The following is a 16,165-nucleotide window of genomic DNA, read 5'->3' as shown; positions in this document are numbered from 1 at the left end:
AAAGTTTCAGATTGATCCAGTGAAACATTGCAATACTGGACAATTTTTTATCAAGTCTGCCCAAATGTGCCGAATTGGTCAATTGATACATTTTCAAGTACATAACTATAGAGAACATACAAAAATGATATGGTAATACAAAATGTAAGTTTACAAACTCCCAGGAATGTCATACATGATGGATCATTAGCTTATACACTAACTTTCACACAAATTGATTTTATCAAACAAAACGATGCTACATTTTATCTCTGGGACAAATCAGAGCAAGATTACATTTACATTTTAGTCATTTAGCAGACGCTCTTATCCAGAGCGACTTATAGTTAGTGAGTGCATTCATTTTTCATACTGGCCCCCGTGGGAATGGAACCCACAACCCTGGCGTTGCAAGCGCCATGCTCTACCAACTGAGCTAGATTACTGAATGTAAGTACATTATTTACCTTCAGAGTTGAATGTATCAAACCAGTTGCCGTGATAAGTTTTTTGTTGTTGTGCACTCTCCTCAAACAATAGCATGGTAGCTTTTCACTGTAATAGCTACTGTAAATTGGACAGTGCAGTTAGATTAACAAGAATTTAAGCTTTCTGCCCATATAAATCTATGTCCTGGAAAGTTTGCTGTTACTTACAACAGTCATGCTAATCACATTAGCGCACGTTAGCTCAACCCTCCCGTATATGGGACACCGATCCCGTAGAGGTTAAACGATTTACCATCTACAGGCAGACTCCCATCTCCAGGCAACTACCCCCATTCCAAACTTCAATGCACAGCACGCACATTGCGTACGCATACACACACACGCACACACACATGTAAGAGAAACACAGCTGGTAAAGTCTGCTGGAGAGTGGTGAGTTTCAAGTCTTAATGTCACGTGCACAAGTGCAGTGAAATGCCTTTCTTGTGTGCTGTAAACGCAACAATGCAGTAATCAATAGCAATGTAGCACTAAAAATAACATAAAGGTAGAGCAAAAACACACAAGAAATAAAAATAAGAACAACACGAGAAAATAAGTAAGCAAATACAGGGTCAGTCAGTTCTAGTACCATATTTACAATGTGCAGGGATACTGGCGCGATAGAGGTAGATATGTATAGGGGTAAGGTGACTAGGCATCAGGATATATGATAATCGGAGTAGTAGCAGTGTATATGATGATTGTATTTGAGATTGTATGTGAGTGTGTGTGACTCCACTGTCCTGTCCGCTCAGTGAATGGAGAATCCATCTAGTTGGATAGCCATGGGGGGTATCTTGTCCGACAGCCATGTTTCAGAAAATAATTACGAGAGTCCCGTTGGTAGCAAATCTGCGATCTGAGGTCATCCATCTTATTATAAAGTGTCTGTACATTGGCCAATAGAATGGAGAGACGAGGTGGCCGGTTTTCCCTTCGCCTTAATCTCACCAGGACCCCTTCTCTTGCCTCTGTTATGCCAGCGTTTCCTATTGAATACCCCGAAAATTGGGTCTGAATTACAGAAAGAGCCCAGGGTAGATGAGTCGAAGTTGAAGCCGGAATCTGGGTAAGTAACTGCCGATCTGATGTTCAAAAGTTATTGTCGGTTATAAGAAATGATAACAGATACATTCTGTGAAAATAATGTATAGTTAAATGCCAGAAGAATCACAAAATAGCAAAGTTGGGTCTGAGCTTGCAAAACTGCATCCATCCAGTACGGTGCCATCGTGATGAGACATGACCATTGACTGTGGTTGTTATCAGTTTGGCGTAATCCTTTATCATGTCCATTAAAGATAAAGATCATGTTTGTTTGGGATCAAGGGCAACATTGAGTGAAAGGAGGCACTTGGATGGAAATCAATCTCCCCCATCTTTCCTTATAGTTTCACTATTTCACATTGAAGTTAGGAAGACAGCAACCATTGTGGTTGTCTTGGAGAAACAAAATAACTATGACTGAGCAACAACAGTAGTGCTGTACAAAATAAGAAGATATTGCAGTTTCAATCGAATGACTCCCTGAATCAAAGCAGTGTCTATCCCGAGGTCTCTGGCCTTGGGAGCTCTGCTCAGCTACAGTATGTAGAGAGTGAGAGGACTGCTCTGTGTTCCTGGGGCAGTTATCTGATCTATCTGAAAGCTGCCACAACACTGAACATCACAGCTTTTACATGTGGGACAGAGGGAGAGAGAATCAACTTAGTTAAGTGGCATGATATCCACAATCAGATTATTTTTCATTACCAGCACCAGCACTTGCCATTGTGGGTATAGTAAAGTACTGTATAGAAAAACTGCTGGTAAAGCTCTGTTGGATCAGCTGGCTCTTCAACCATATTATCTGTAGCCAAGGTGCAAGGCATCTGTCAGACAGAGCTCTGAGGAGACCACTGTTGCGCTGGGCTGTTTCCTCAGCCTCTCAGCTCAGATGTTGATCACTCAGGGGATGTGTTGTTTCAACTCTGAAGGACACAGTCGGGCCGAGCCACACACACCACTCCACTTAACCTCCCTCCCGCTCCACACCAGTCATTGTTTAACTTCAACATGAGGGAGATGACAACATGGCACCGCTACACAAACCCACACCACAACTCTTTGATGTGTTTTATGGCAGAGGAAAGCCTTATGGGCTGGGGTGGATCCTCCTTCTTTAGTCAGCCTCTTTCACCCAACCTGCTCTGACACTCCACTCATGTTTTTACGTTGACCAACGTCTGGGTGAGCTAACCTATAGGGAACAACACTGTAGTGTGAGAGCTTGGATGTAGGCTACCCAAGGGCTCATTTACCAGGTGAAGCATCACATGAGCGAGAGAGAAGGGCAGTACTGTATAGTACGTTGAGCATTGGCATGGGAAACATGAAGCTAACATGTAATTAGCCGTTTCTATTTTAATGCTGCTGTACAGCCCCAGAGCAGCACGAGCTAGGTTGTTGTTTGAACTCCCAGCGCCAGGAAAGTTTGAGGCTGTCAGTATGGCTTTTGGTTATTATGCTTAACTTTATATAAGGCAGCTCAGAATTAAGCCACTCTCTCTGTGGAAAGCCATTAGTCTGGGGACAGACAGAGTGGGGATTGTCCTACCCAGAGAACCCCTCCCTTCCACAGATGAATCATCCCACTGAATACATTACCCACAGCAGGGAAACATATTTTGTCTTGAGAACAATTTTCCCATAATGATAAGTAGCCATTTAAAGAGAAATGTAAGTAGGACTATGCCCAAATATCCTGGAGAATTGACAGTAGAGCTTAACTGCCATTCCACATCACCCTTTGTGTAACTTCAAAAGTTTAGCTTTTGGGGAAAAGAGTTCCCCAAACTATTCTAAAACAAGTGAAGAAAGACAGTGTCCTTCCTGAAGGATATTTGAGTAACGGAGGTAAAAGCTCATCTGGGTCCTCAGATCCTCAAGAAGTTCTACAGCTGCACCATCGAGAGCATCCTGACTGGTTGCATCACCGCCTGGTATGGCAACTGCTCGGCCTACTATCCGCAAGGCGCTATAGAGGGTATAGTACGTACGGCCCAGTACATCACTGGGGCCAAGCTTCCTGCCATCTAGGACCTCTATACCAGGCGTGTCAGAGGAAGGCCCTAAAAATGGCCAAAGACTCCAGCCACCCTAGTCATAGACTGTTCTCTCTGCTACCGCACGGCAAGCGGTACGGAGCGCCAAGTCTAGGTCCAAAAGGCTTCTTAACAGCTTCTACCCCCGAAGCCATAAGACTGCTGAACAGCTAATCAAATGGCTACCCAGACTATTTGCATTGATGCTGCTGCTACTCGCTGTTTATTACCTATTATCTATGCAGTCACTTTACCCCTACCTACATGTACATATTACCTCAATTACCTCAACTAACTTGTACCCCTGCACATTGACTCGGTACCGGTATCCCCTGTATATAGCCTTGCTATTGTTATTTTATTGTCATTTTATTTTTTACTTTAGTTTATTTAGTAAATATTTTTCTTAACTCTTATTTTTCTTAAAACTGCATTGTTGGTTAAGGGCTTGTAAGTAAGCATTTCACGGTAAGGTCTACACCTGTTGTATTCATGTGACAAATAAAATTTGATTTGGTTTTCCCCTTCCTTAACCTCCACATTCAACATCATTCAAGCTGAGAGCTACAGCAAACTCCTGGCACCACATCAAAGCAGGGCATGCGTCTGCCTCGCTTCCTCTCCCTCTGCCCCCTTTCCTCTGTTCCCTCCATCTCTGGAGGTGTCGGAACAGAGGGAGGAAGGGAGCGAGGGAGGGAGGCGACCAGGAGGGCTTTGTGTGTTGTAATCAGATGGGGCCTGCTCCTCAGACAGCGCTACTGTGAAAAGTCAATTCAGACTATGATGCTTGGAGTGGGTGCTCAGCATGGGACTAAATAAAATAAGTGAAACATGGTGGGGCAAGACATTTCACTCAGAGAAACTTAAAGTGCTGAGAAAGGCAGGAATGTCAGACAGAAATTGCACCTTTTCATCAAGGAAGCAAGAGTTAAGGTAACATTTGCTGTAGTTTAAGACAAGTGAAGTCTGCCTACGAGACAGCTGAGCCAGGCACTGTATCTAGTGTGGTCTACTGTATGTGCTACAAGACGAGCAGAATCATCAGTGCAATCAGTCAAACATTTTCTGGGGGGAAAATGTCAACAATGAGATGGAAGCTGAGAGCTCAGTAGGCGATGCGAACACTCAGACATACTGTACAACGACATAAAGAGTAAATTAACAGCATAGTGAAGCAAGAGGTAATAGATAGTATTTTATTTTAAAAGAGAAATTGAGAAGCACTCATCAATCAGCATATTAAAACATTTTTGCAATCTAGTTAATCAAGCTTACGTAATGGCGCCTTAAAATAAATACTTTTAAAAACGAAATTCAGACAGAATATGCGAGATCCAAATGAAACAAACAAACCAGTTATTCAGATTCAGAAGAGATTAAACTTTTAAAAGTGTCCATAAAATTCCCAAGCTCAATCCCAACAAAAAGTTGTATAAAACATTTAAGTACTTCGCAAAATACATAATCTTACAAAATGTTTGTTTTTATTTTTTTACTTTAAATATTTTTTAACATTGTAAAATATTGACTGGTATTATAACAAGAAACCAGGTATTTTCATGTAGAATAAAAAACAACAGAATGTGCTTCTGCATTTTTTACATTTTATTCACATATGTCATGAATGTATGATCAAGTCCTCCACAGCAGGTGTTACTGGTCTGATGGAGCCTATGACAGGTGAATTGCACATGGCTGCTCCTCTTCAACCTTTCCTCATGGCCAGCTTACATGCTGAGGTGAAGATGCACGCTGGTGGCCATGGTAACCAGCAGCACCACACCATTGAGATGCAGTCTTTTCCAAGGCACCCACACGTCATTCTCAGGACCACACATAAACCATCTTTCAAACAGCCCCCATACCCGCCTGGGCTGAGTAAAAACAATGAATGCACTTTAGTTCACAGCCCTCTGTTAAGCTAATTCACTCCTATGTCTTTCTATCTATGACACATTATCAACAAATGTTGCTCACATTATTCAAATATAAAAAGAATTTGGTTCCGTTTAACAGTTCCTCCACTGCAAAAAAGCCCTCAGTATCGGGGGAGAAGATTTCAAGAATACAGGTTACAGTACAAAAATGTGGTCCACGTTGTATCGCATTGAAAGATGCATGTTTTTCTGTTGATGTCTTGAGCTCATCTCTCACCTACCTACATTTACATTTACATTTTAGTCATTTAGCAGACGCTCTTATCCAGAGCGACTTACAGTTAGTGAATACATATTTTTTTTATACTGGCCCCCCGTGGGAATCAGATGGGGCCTGCTCCTCTACCTACCTACCTACCTACCTACCTAGACCTCATGGCTTTCCCTTCACACTTAAGTGCACATGTACCATATCGCCTCTTGACAGGACTGAGTGGATTCAGTTCTACCCACTCAAAGACCGTCATACTGTACATTAGCACCTTTGACCAGCAAAGCATAGGAACCCATCTACTGTATCTATCTTCTCAGGACCCCACAGGAGATGCCCTTTAGAGGCTTATAAATCTGCCTGTGAAAAATGATTGTTGTTTTTTGTCTAAATATCATGATCCTCTCATTCTAAGCATTATAGAATTGGCCAAATGACAAATTGTAGACAGAGAGTGATGGAACAGTGACAAGAAGAAACACACTTAATTCACAGCTGTAATATTGTTTGCTGACAGTAGGCTTAACAGCAATCTCAAATTTGCTAACCAAGAGCTTTGCATTTGTTAAGGGATCAGTGGGAGATACTATAAGAGCATGTAAACAAACGGCAGTTGGGCTTGAGATTGTGATGAGCTCCTTCCACTAGCCTGCGCTTTACCCTATTCTTTGGACCGCTCGTGATCAGATGGGATGGTTCAAACCAGAGCCAAACATTATTTCTAAGTGCAAAGGCTTAAGGATGACTTCAACCCCCAGAACATCTCTCTATCCTTTCTTAATATTTACATCTGTGCTGCAGAAAAACAACAAAATATAACTTTAAATAAACTCTCTAGGCACTGTTGATTTCCAAGGCTTTTTTCTGCAGATTGAGAAGAATTTTTTTAGAAAACAAACATTTACAAATAAGAATCAGAGAGTGATGGTTTCGGCAGACCTAACCCTTAGCATTCTCATCCATTTAAATATAGCGGGGTCCTCCAGTCCTCCAACACAACCCAACAGACTAGAAGCTCCTACACTGGAGTGGCTATATGGATATGGACAGTCAGTCAGTGTCTAAAGGATAAGTGTGGTGAAGTTCTCAAGGTAAATGTCATATCAGTCTCAAGCCTGTCTTTCACCCTCCCTTCCCTCCTGATAAACCAAAACCAGCTCTCCCTCAGGCCATGATCTTCTGCGGGATCTCTATGGAAGCCTTGAGGAAGATGGAGTTGTCTCGGACATAGTTCCTCTTCTTGATCTCTTCGTGGGAGATGAACTTGGGGTAGCCGAAGCCCAGGGTACTCTCATCCAGCGAGTTGCGGGTGCTGCACGGCTTCTGGAAGTTCTTCCAGTTGGGGTCAGGGTTGAAGGTCTCTGTGATGTGTTGGGGCTTGGACAGCGACAGGTCGCTCTGGTCCATGATGGAGAAGGTCACCTTGTAGGAGAAGGGCCACTCGAGCAGGTTGTCGTACTCCCCCGGCAGCACCCGGATGTAGATGGACAGGTGCGAGCCCTCCCCACTGCCGTTACCGTTGAGAAACGCAGACACCTGCAGCTTGTAGCCGTAGCGATGGGTGTAGAAGGGCGGGCTGAAGAACTCATGGTTGTTCCGGAGCTTGGCCTCCTGGAGTTTACGGGAGTAGTCGCTGAGCTTCCAGATGAGCACTCCATCGTTGCTGACTGACAGCTCCTCCATCTCCCTCCGCAGCTCCAGGATCTCCTGCCGCTGGCGCCCCACCAGGCTGCACATCATGGTCAGGTGGGCCTTGGTCGTGTCCTCCAGGTGACGCCCAATCGCCAGTTTTGGGCACTGCAAAGAGAGAGGAGAGACTGGTTAGGGAGAGGTCAATCACTGTGTGTAGCAAGGAGGGTGAAACTTTGTATAGTACAAACTCAGTATAGAAATGTGTTGGATTTAATAATGTGGTAGAGTATGCACAGAACACTAGATTGTTTTGTCTGTTTGTGTTTCACATTCAAGCCTCCTACAGTAAGTGAATGTTGTGTCCGTCTGCTGATCAGCTGCTCTTTTGGGAGCCCTGCCATACAAACTTGTGTTTGGTGTACTGAACATCTGCACGCTTGGTTGTATTCTGTTGCCTGATGCCTTCGCGGTCGGGGAGAGAGTCATTCATGTATTTTTGTCAGACCATCTGCATTGCTATGGACTGAGCTTTCCAAACAGAAGGACAGAAGCTGACAACACAAACAATGAAACCTATCTGCTCTGACTCTGGGAGCTCTCCACATTTTCTCAGATTGACGTCAGTTTCAAAAATAGACTAAAATGCGCTGTCAGAGCAGAGGAGATGTGTGACTCTCATTAAAATAGAGCGTAGAGGCACGGACGGGCAGAAAGCGCTGTATGTTGGAGACAATCATCGCTTTGGACATAAGTTACTGGGTTTCAACGCAACTGGAGCATGAAGCATAATAATCCAAATATAATTTTGGAAACATGCACAAAAAACAACCCGAGAGTGGAAAAATGATAAAACTTGACGTCAATAAAGCAGTGGGCAGTAATGAAAAATAAAACTCTGCCTCTTGCAAGAAGCTAGAATCAAAGTTTCTCTTTCAGAGTCTGAAGTAATGAAAAAGCAGCTCGAGCGCAGCAGGTCAGCCTTACCCTGTGTTTGCAGCCGGCATCTTTGAAGGGGCAGAGGATGGGGGCACTGCCACAGTTCTCCTTCACGTGATTGGCCAAGTCCTCCCGGGCGATGTTGGGGGTGCCACACTGGTTTGGACATGCGACTGGAAACCGAGGGCAGTGGTACTGATGGTTCTGGAGGGTAGAAAAAAGTCATTTAATTTATTCTTTAATTTATTACATTCATTTGACATAGAAAATCAACATTTCTGTAACTGTGCCAGATTTAGACAGCCAGGATCAGAATTTTTTTATCAAACAAAATGCGCTCGGTATATCATGCAAGCATCTTTGCCACCGATTAAGAGAAATAGCATCGACAAGATAACATGAAGCACTATTCACAGCAGAATCACTGTATGAGTGATTAACAAACGTTGTGTATCATATTGAACAAATGGCTGTCTATTAAAATGTATGAATGGGATAAACGAGTTGATTACAGAGCTGATCTCTGCATCATAAAGCATGTGCTCTGAAAGGGAGACATAATGAATAAACTGTGGGTATGAGAGGAGAGTGCGAGTGGCTGGCCGGCCGCTGGGCCTGAGGACAGGATGTGTGCAGACACAGGCACTGCCAGCACAAACAGCAGCAGGCACACACATCGGGCTGGCACAGAGAAGGTGGCACCATGAAAGCCAGTGTTCATGCAGCCGTGGGCCCAGTGCCATCCCGCTCTACAGAGACTGAGAACCCTCCTTCATCCAGGACTGAGACTGCACTGTTCCTTTATCACACACAGTGAAATAGGGGAAGGACTCATAACAAACCTCTGGAATAAACCTTCAAAACACTTCATTCACACAGGTCGGAGTTTGGGCACTAATTTAGGTCTGGCCTTCCAAGCAGTAATACAAATACTACATTGATGGAAAATAAAATGTACCCATTAATCAAGTGATGACAAATATGATTGTAAAACAAGACATGCAGGAGAATGTAGGGAAGGAAGAAGTCCTAGAGCTTGTTCGGTCAGAGGAGGTGTGTTGGTGTTGTTGACTGACCTGGATGGTGTCGAAGACAAACTCCTTGCCACAGTACTTGCAGGGCTGCGTGCGTTTGGGACACTCAGCCAGACTGTGCTGGGACAGGAGCCGGCGCATCATCCGCGCTCCACACTTATTCTCACAGTACACACTCTCCTGGGGACAGATACCCTGGTGGTTCTGGGAGAGAAGACAGGACACACACACAGGTCAAATCAAATTGTATTTGTCACACGTGCCGAATACAAACAGGTGTAGATCTTACAGTGAAATGCTTACTTACAAACCCTTAACCAACAATGCAGTTTTAAGAAAAATAAGTGGTAGGTAAAGAGCAAGAGTAAAATAACAATGTAAATAGTCTGGGTGGCCATTTGATTAGCTGTTCAGGAGTCTAATGGCTTGGGGGTAGAAGCTGTTAAGAAGCCTTTTGGACCTAGACTTGGTGCTCCGGTACCGCTTGCCGTGCGGCAGCAGAGAGAACAGTCTATGACTAGGGTGGCTGGAGTCTTTGACAATTTTTAGGGCCTTCCTCTGACAATATTATTATTATTATTATTATTATTATTATTATTATTATTATTATGGTTCATTGTTTAGCTCACTCTGTTTAGCACATGTGAATCCTTTAAGATATGGGTGAGGCTAAGGCTTAAGAGGGTGTGAACGATGCTGAATGGGTGTAGTCAAAGAAGAGCTCTCCAGTAGGTGTACCAAAACATTCAAGGGCCATTTTCTCAAAAGTGGGGTTACAAGTTTATCAACTTTCAAAGCAGAATTACTTTCCCATTGTTCCTCAACTGCAGTGTATGATATACAATTTTCATCCAACGTAAAAAACACAATTTCTAATGTTGATACATAAGACCGAATCGAGGTGGAGGGTCACAATTGGTCAGATAAAAAAAAAGTTATTGGTATTCAGTAATTCTATGATCTCACTGCCACTGAAAATGAACAAATAATTATCCTATAAAAAGCTGGAGCCATATTAATGATTCTGTTATGGTGGAAAGGCCACATTGGGCCTGTATAAACAGAGGAGGGGCAGCCTGTAAACAGTAACAGAGGTGTTAGTGAGAGAGGCTAACTTTAACCCTGAGGCACCACTTCTCCTGTACGGAGAGAAAAACACATGAAAGGTGCACAGTTCTACCTCTCTCCCCTCACGCCAACACAAGTGTTATTTCTAAATACACTGCTACCATCGAAAGCGAGCGTCATTTACATACTTGGCTTCCTGGAGTAGACACTACAAAGATTGCTATTCACTCAGTGAAAAATGTAGCCTTAACCAGGTTGTTTACTTGCAAGTGCTACTCTGTAAAAAAAAGAAAAAATAGGTCTCTGCTTGTTGTTGTTTACCTCATAGGCCTCCCCGGTGAACTCACTGCCGCAGAACTCGCACTTGACCTTGCGCTTGGGGCAGTCGTGCTGCAGGTGGTCGGGCAGGTCACGGCGCGTCAGCTTGATGGAGCAGCGGTTGGGGCAGGGGATCACATTGAAGGCGCAGGTGGAGAAGTGACCCTGAGGGAGACGGAGGGAGACGGGGGGGGGGATGTGTCAGCAGCCAGACACCGACACGCTCTCTCAGCCTGCATTTAGCATTTAACCAGGCCTCCGCTAGCAGATAACACAACACACTGGAGGCACGAGACACAGGGCTATGGTCACAAAAAAGGTATCTTAGACAGGATGAGAGAGGGAGAGGATGAGGGAGAGATTTGGGGGGGGGGGGGGGGGGGGTAAAAAGGGTTAGAAAGCCAGGCAGGCAGCTACTGACCTGGAGCTGCTTCATCTGTCCGGTCCAGCGACAGCCTTCCTCACTGTGGATGCAGCGGATGGGCAGAGCCAGGATCTGCTGCTCCAGCTCTGGGTCAGGGTAGATCTGTAACCATGACACAACCATGAGGACATGATCAGCACTGGCTCACAGGTATAGATACGCCTTGTCCAGCCTATCTCCTGTTTCTGTAGCATGAGGCAGGTTTTTGATGTACAAGTACAACCCCTGGACAGGAAGCTTGCATTAATAATACAATGAAGCCTTGACAAAGAGGGTCTGAGCGACCAGCAGCAAAACAGCAGAAGAGGAAGTTCAAAGTACTAGTCCTGGACATGTGACATGAATGAATCAGTCCAAAAATTAGGAATAACAATTCAACTTCTGTGAACACAAGAACACATACTGCAATGTTTATGGAATTATAGTTCATGACATTTAGAAAACATCAGAGAGAGAATTAGAGTGAGGAAGGAGGGAGAGAGAGAGAGAACGCCCCATAGTCACTGATCAAGAAGGATGAGGTCCTTCTCTATCCAATCAAGCCAAATCCGCTCCCTACAGAACAGTATCCTCTGGTTTTACAGATTTAGGCCACACACACACTCTCTCTGTGTGACAACCCATGTGAGGCAGCACTGCATGCATCTCCGTCCCTATGGTGCCCAGGCTGCCTCTGTCACACGAAGAGAAAAGGAACTTCCTCAAAATGTCAAAGCTGTCGCTAAAACAAATAACAGCTCAACTGTAGTCACACGCCTTCATACGAGAGGCGGTCTCTTTCTCTATAGGCTATGAATCAAAACATTGAGATACTATGGTTTTACCAGAGCCTAAATGTTATTTATACATACATAAGTACACTGTAAATGTTTATGGTCTTGGCACCCTATTAGAACTGTAAAAGTCTGAATTGTAAAAGGTAAATGTGCAGTGGAATTAAAAAGGGTCCAGTGAATAATACATTAGGGCCAAAAGTAGATCTAAAGTAAAACTTTTCACTGGTCCATTTTTATTGGTCCATTAACTTATATGAACTGTTATGTCATCGTAAATAACAGCTGTGTACTACAGTAGTTTAACTAGTGAGGATTAATTATATATCACATTAACCATGCTGTAATGAAAACTGCCTTCAAATCATCAAAATATAAAGTAGAGAAGAATCTTGCCATTTGAAAAGAGCACAGCACTATGGCAGAGAATTAGTGTGCTGCTCCCAGCCTGTGATGTGCGTGTTGTGTGTCAGGTTGGGTACTAAATAAAGAATAGTCTATCTGTGCAAATGGACCAATAAAGCAAGTATTGTATTGTGCTACAGAACAGCACTGTCTCTTACAATGTACTGCAGCATGTACCCAGCATAATAATGCATGATGTGTGATTGAAGCAGATAACCGCAATACTATTTCCTACTGGAAATCACATGCGCTGAGCCAAGATGACAAAGAAACCAAATCCTCTAAAGTAAACCTTAACACTCCCTCAGTGTTCCAGCCTGGGAGTCTGCAATAAAGACCTTTTAATAACATAGTCCCTGGCGGATCAGGGAACTAAAGCTCTTTGGAGCTCTAGCTCTGTCTGTCTGTGTTTTGGAAGAGACAGTCAGCTCCAGTCTCACAGTAGAACCCATCCCTTTACATTACTGACATTCTGCTTCCTCTCTTTGACAACAGGGCCATATTTTAATGACATGTTGCACTGCCTGGGTGAAATGAGAGCATTATTAGAATTGAGCGGTGTTCAGGGGAGGGCAAGGACAGGGACATAGTGTAATGAGCTGTACCCAGGGAGCTAGATTGTGTCCCAAACAGCACCTTATTCCCTATATACTGCACTACTCACAGGGTTCTGGTCAACAGAAGTGCACTATATAGGGAATAGGGTGCCATTTGGGACGCACCCCTAGTCACCAGCAGGGGGGTAATTTACAGGTGACTGGGAGGCTGTGAAGGCATCAGTAAATAACAGTGTCTGACAGGTTAGCAATGAGCACGTCCTCCCTGTGGGGACCCGTGTTCTGCTTCTCTGTCGTGACTACAGTCTTCTTAAGAGCTTCGCTAGCAGTTGCTGCTCGGCATAAGCAGCGCTACCCCATTGACCACACCGTCACCACCTCACTGGATTACTTCCTCTGAACTCCTAACACACTTTAGCATGCTAATGTTTTAGTATAGAACATGATGGGCAATTGATTAATTCATGGAAAACTAGCCAGTGAGACTGTACAGTAACTGACATGATGAATTAGTGGTCATTGGTGTTTTAATTCCTTTGTTAAGCGTTAAGCTTGGGGTCCTCTCATGCACAGAGCAGAATTAAGTCCTTATCCTTTCGTTGCACACTCTGGCACAATGGGGAAATCAAGTTTGTGAGAGAGTCATTCTTTCATTACGAATAGAGACTGCCACCATCTCCCCCCACAGTACAATCTGATTAAATGCTTAAAAGAAAAGACTGAGTAAGAAGCCAAAAGTTTAATTAAAGAGATTTAGATGTGGTATTCTTTCTCTGGACCGGGATGAAGAGGTTTAGGAGAGCTACTGTTTTAGTGATTTTGCCTCCCTTTTCTATCAGATCAACCCAATACCCTGCTTTTCTCCAGCAATGCAATACTTAAAAATATAACACAACTTTTGACTTTGGCTGCTAGGCTGGAGAGTGCTTTTACCACTCCCCAGCCTCTCTCCGGTTGTGTAATAATGTCTGCTCATTTGTTTTTCATGTGTACTGTATTAAACTATCAAACTTCCATGTTGACAGTAGTGTGCGAGAGTGAACTGTTTTGTGCATTGAGAAACGGACCGTCATCAACCCTGACATTTCAAGGGGAATGAGTACCCTGTGGTCCTTCGTTAGCACAATTAGTGGGCCTATACTAGGATGGGTAGCTAGCTGCCTGAGCCCTCTCTCTGTCTGTTGGTCTATGGGTCTGGGGAAAGGGACATGGTGACTCATGTGTCCTTGCGGTGTCCAAAATGGCACCCTATTCCCTATATAGTCCACTACTTTTGGTCAAAAGTAGTACACTATTTAGGGAATAGAGTGCCATTTGGGTCACACCCCTTCATATTCACAGTTAAAATAAGGCCTCATCTTAGCCTGACCAGGACGTGGTACAACACACAGATCTACATTCATAATCAGTGTGTTACTGGGTAGCCCGGAGACATGATTTTGTAAGAAGGAGCACATCAGAAAGTGAGGGTGAATTCTGTTGATTGTGGCATGGTTGTAGGCTTAACTATGGTTGTAGGCTTAACTATGGTTGTAGGCTTAAGTATTGCTTAACTGGCACACATATCGTATTCAAACTTGAATGGGTGGGACTGTCTGGGACATGTGAGAAAGTGGGTAAGTGGGTTTTAATCGTACCTTGGCATAGTCCAGGGGCAGCTGGTCCTCTGGGCACTTGAAGACCCCCTCACTGTAAGACACAAGAAGGAAAGGACACGTTAATAATCACTGACAATCCATTTTCATGATAGGGTACCACTGTCCTAAGAGGTCCACACACAGTGCCACACTGTGTCCTTGCCTCTCCTTCAGTTGCCTTCAAAAGCATCTCTGCTCTCACACACCCATCCCAACCACACTGCACTGTACAATAAAGCCAGATTACTTTATCTGAGCCATTGGCTTTTATGTAGTTGTCCTTTCATCTTCCCTCCCTCTAGGGATTTATATCCACAAATTCACAGTTTTATTACTGGAGAGGAAAAGAGAACACGTTGGAGCCTGAACTGTCTATCTAGAATACATTAAGGGCTTCTCTCGCTCGCCCCCGCCCTACCCCTCCCTTTCTCTCTCGCTGTCATGTCAAAGGTGTAAATTTTTACCCCTCTTTTTGAAGGCAGGGGGATGACAATCTGATCATGTGTGAAGAGACTTCCTGCTTCCTATAAAAGAGCAGGAGGACGGTACGCCTGGTCTTTGTCCCTCCCTCCCTCCCTCAGGAAATATTGATTGCTGATTTCCCAGTGAGGATGGTGGCGGGTCTGGGCAACTAGCTGCTGCCTCTCTTTTCTCCAGCGGCAATAAAACCCAAATGAAGATCTGGGATCTCTGGTTTTATCACACAGGCAGCGCCAAAAATAAAACACTCACTCACTGCCCTGATTTAGAGGGCTTTTACCAAGGGGCCAGTTGAGATGGGTGTCGGTGGCCCTCTGGTAACAACGCAGCACGTCTCCAGTCCTGATGTCACCATTAAATATTCACTCTGGTAAATAAATGGAGATGACGTCACTGCAGTAGTGTAGGCAGGCAGTGGGGGTGAGCTCACTGCGTGCTGAGCCCAGAGATCTACTGTACAACAGATCTATAAACATGGCGTCGACAGACATGTCAGCTCTGCTTCTAGCTCCTAAGCAACTTTGCAGTATTTTTTGTGTGTGTTATTTCTTACAAGCATTTCACTACAACCGCATAACATCTGCTAAATATGTGTATGTGACCAATAACATTTTATTTTATTTACAGCAAAGCGAGTCAATCAGTGACACAAAGAGCAACTTTAAAACGGCCATCAGTGGCTGATCCCCTGAGATGCATTAGGGCTGGAACACACCAATAACGGTTGCCTGCTGAGAGTACTTGCGAACCAAGTGCAAACTGATTTTCCATGTACAATCACGTGAAAATGTCAGCAGTCAGATGTCAACAGCGTGCTGAATGAATGGTAGACGAACAGGAAATCCACACTCTGTGCGATGTGTGCACCCCTTAAAGAGACGTGTCTGTAGTATAGTGGTGGGCTGCATGCCCCCTGCTGAGCCATAGGGGCAGCTGGGACATGGATCAGGGGGATCAAGAGGGTCAGTCAGTCAGTGACATGAGATGAGGATGTACTTCCCTTTCCTCGTGGCCCAGTGCACATACATGGGATCGTAATATAATTTTCATAGGCCGCAGCCAGACAGGCATCTTGTTGCAACAATGGCCACACTTTGCTTTGCATACCTTTTCATAACCTCAGTGTTTTGGGTGGAAGCCACAAGGCCCTGAAGCTCCGTCTGTCCTACTACCATGTACGAGGTAAACAACAGAAAGAAA

General features: G+C 44.2%; 1 protein-coding gene across 1 annotated transcript in view; it reads right to left on the bottom strand.

The window, feature by feature from the left end:
* Positions 1-4,742: 4,742 nt before the first annotated feature.
* Positions 4,743-16,165, bottom strand: part of LOC311106079 (TNF receptor-associated factor 4-like) — a 45,349-nt gene continuing 33,926 nt past the window's right edge. The window contains exons 3-8 of the mRNA XM_084148374.1: positions 14,486-14,537; positions 11,111-11,215; positions 10,693-10,854; positions 9,346-9,507; positions 8,318-8,473; positions 4,743-7,498 (exon numbers count right to left, since the gene is read on the bottom strand). Coding sequence (XP_084004500.1) covers positions 6,866-7,498; positions 8,318-8,473; positions 9,346-9,507; positions 10,693-10,854; positions 11,111-11,215; positions 14,486-14,537 — 1,270 coding nt within the window. The 3' untranslated portion in view covers positions 4,743-6,865. The remainder of the gene's footprint in view (positions 7,499-8,317; positions 8,474-9,345; positions 9,508-10,692; positions 10,855-11,110; positions 11,216-14,485; positions 14,538-16,165) is intronic.

This window comes from Coregonus lavaretus (genome assembly GCF_964263955.1).
Source record: "Coregonus lavaretus genome assembly, chromosome: 30".
Classification (NCBI taxonomy): domain Eukaryota; kingdom Metazoa; phylum Chordata; class Actinopteri; order Salmoniformes; family Salmonidae; genus Coregonus; species Coregonus lavaretus.
Note: the sequence above shows the minus strand (reverse complement) of the source record. Positions and strands in the feature narration are given on the sequence as shown.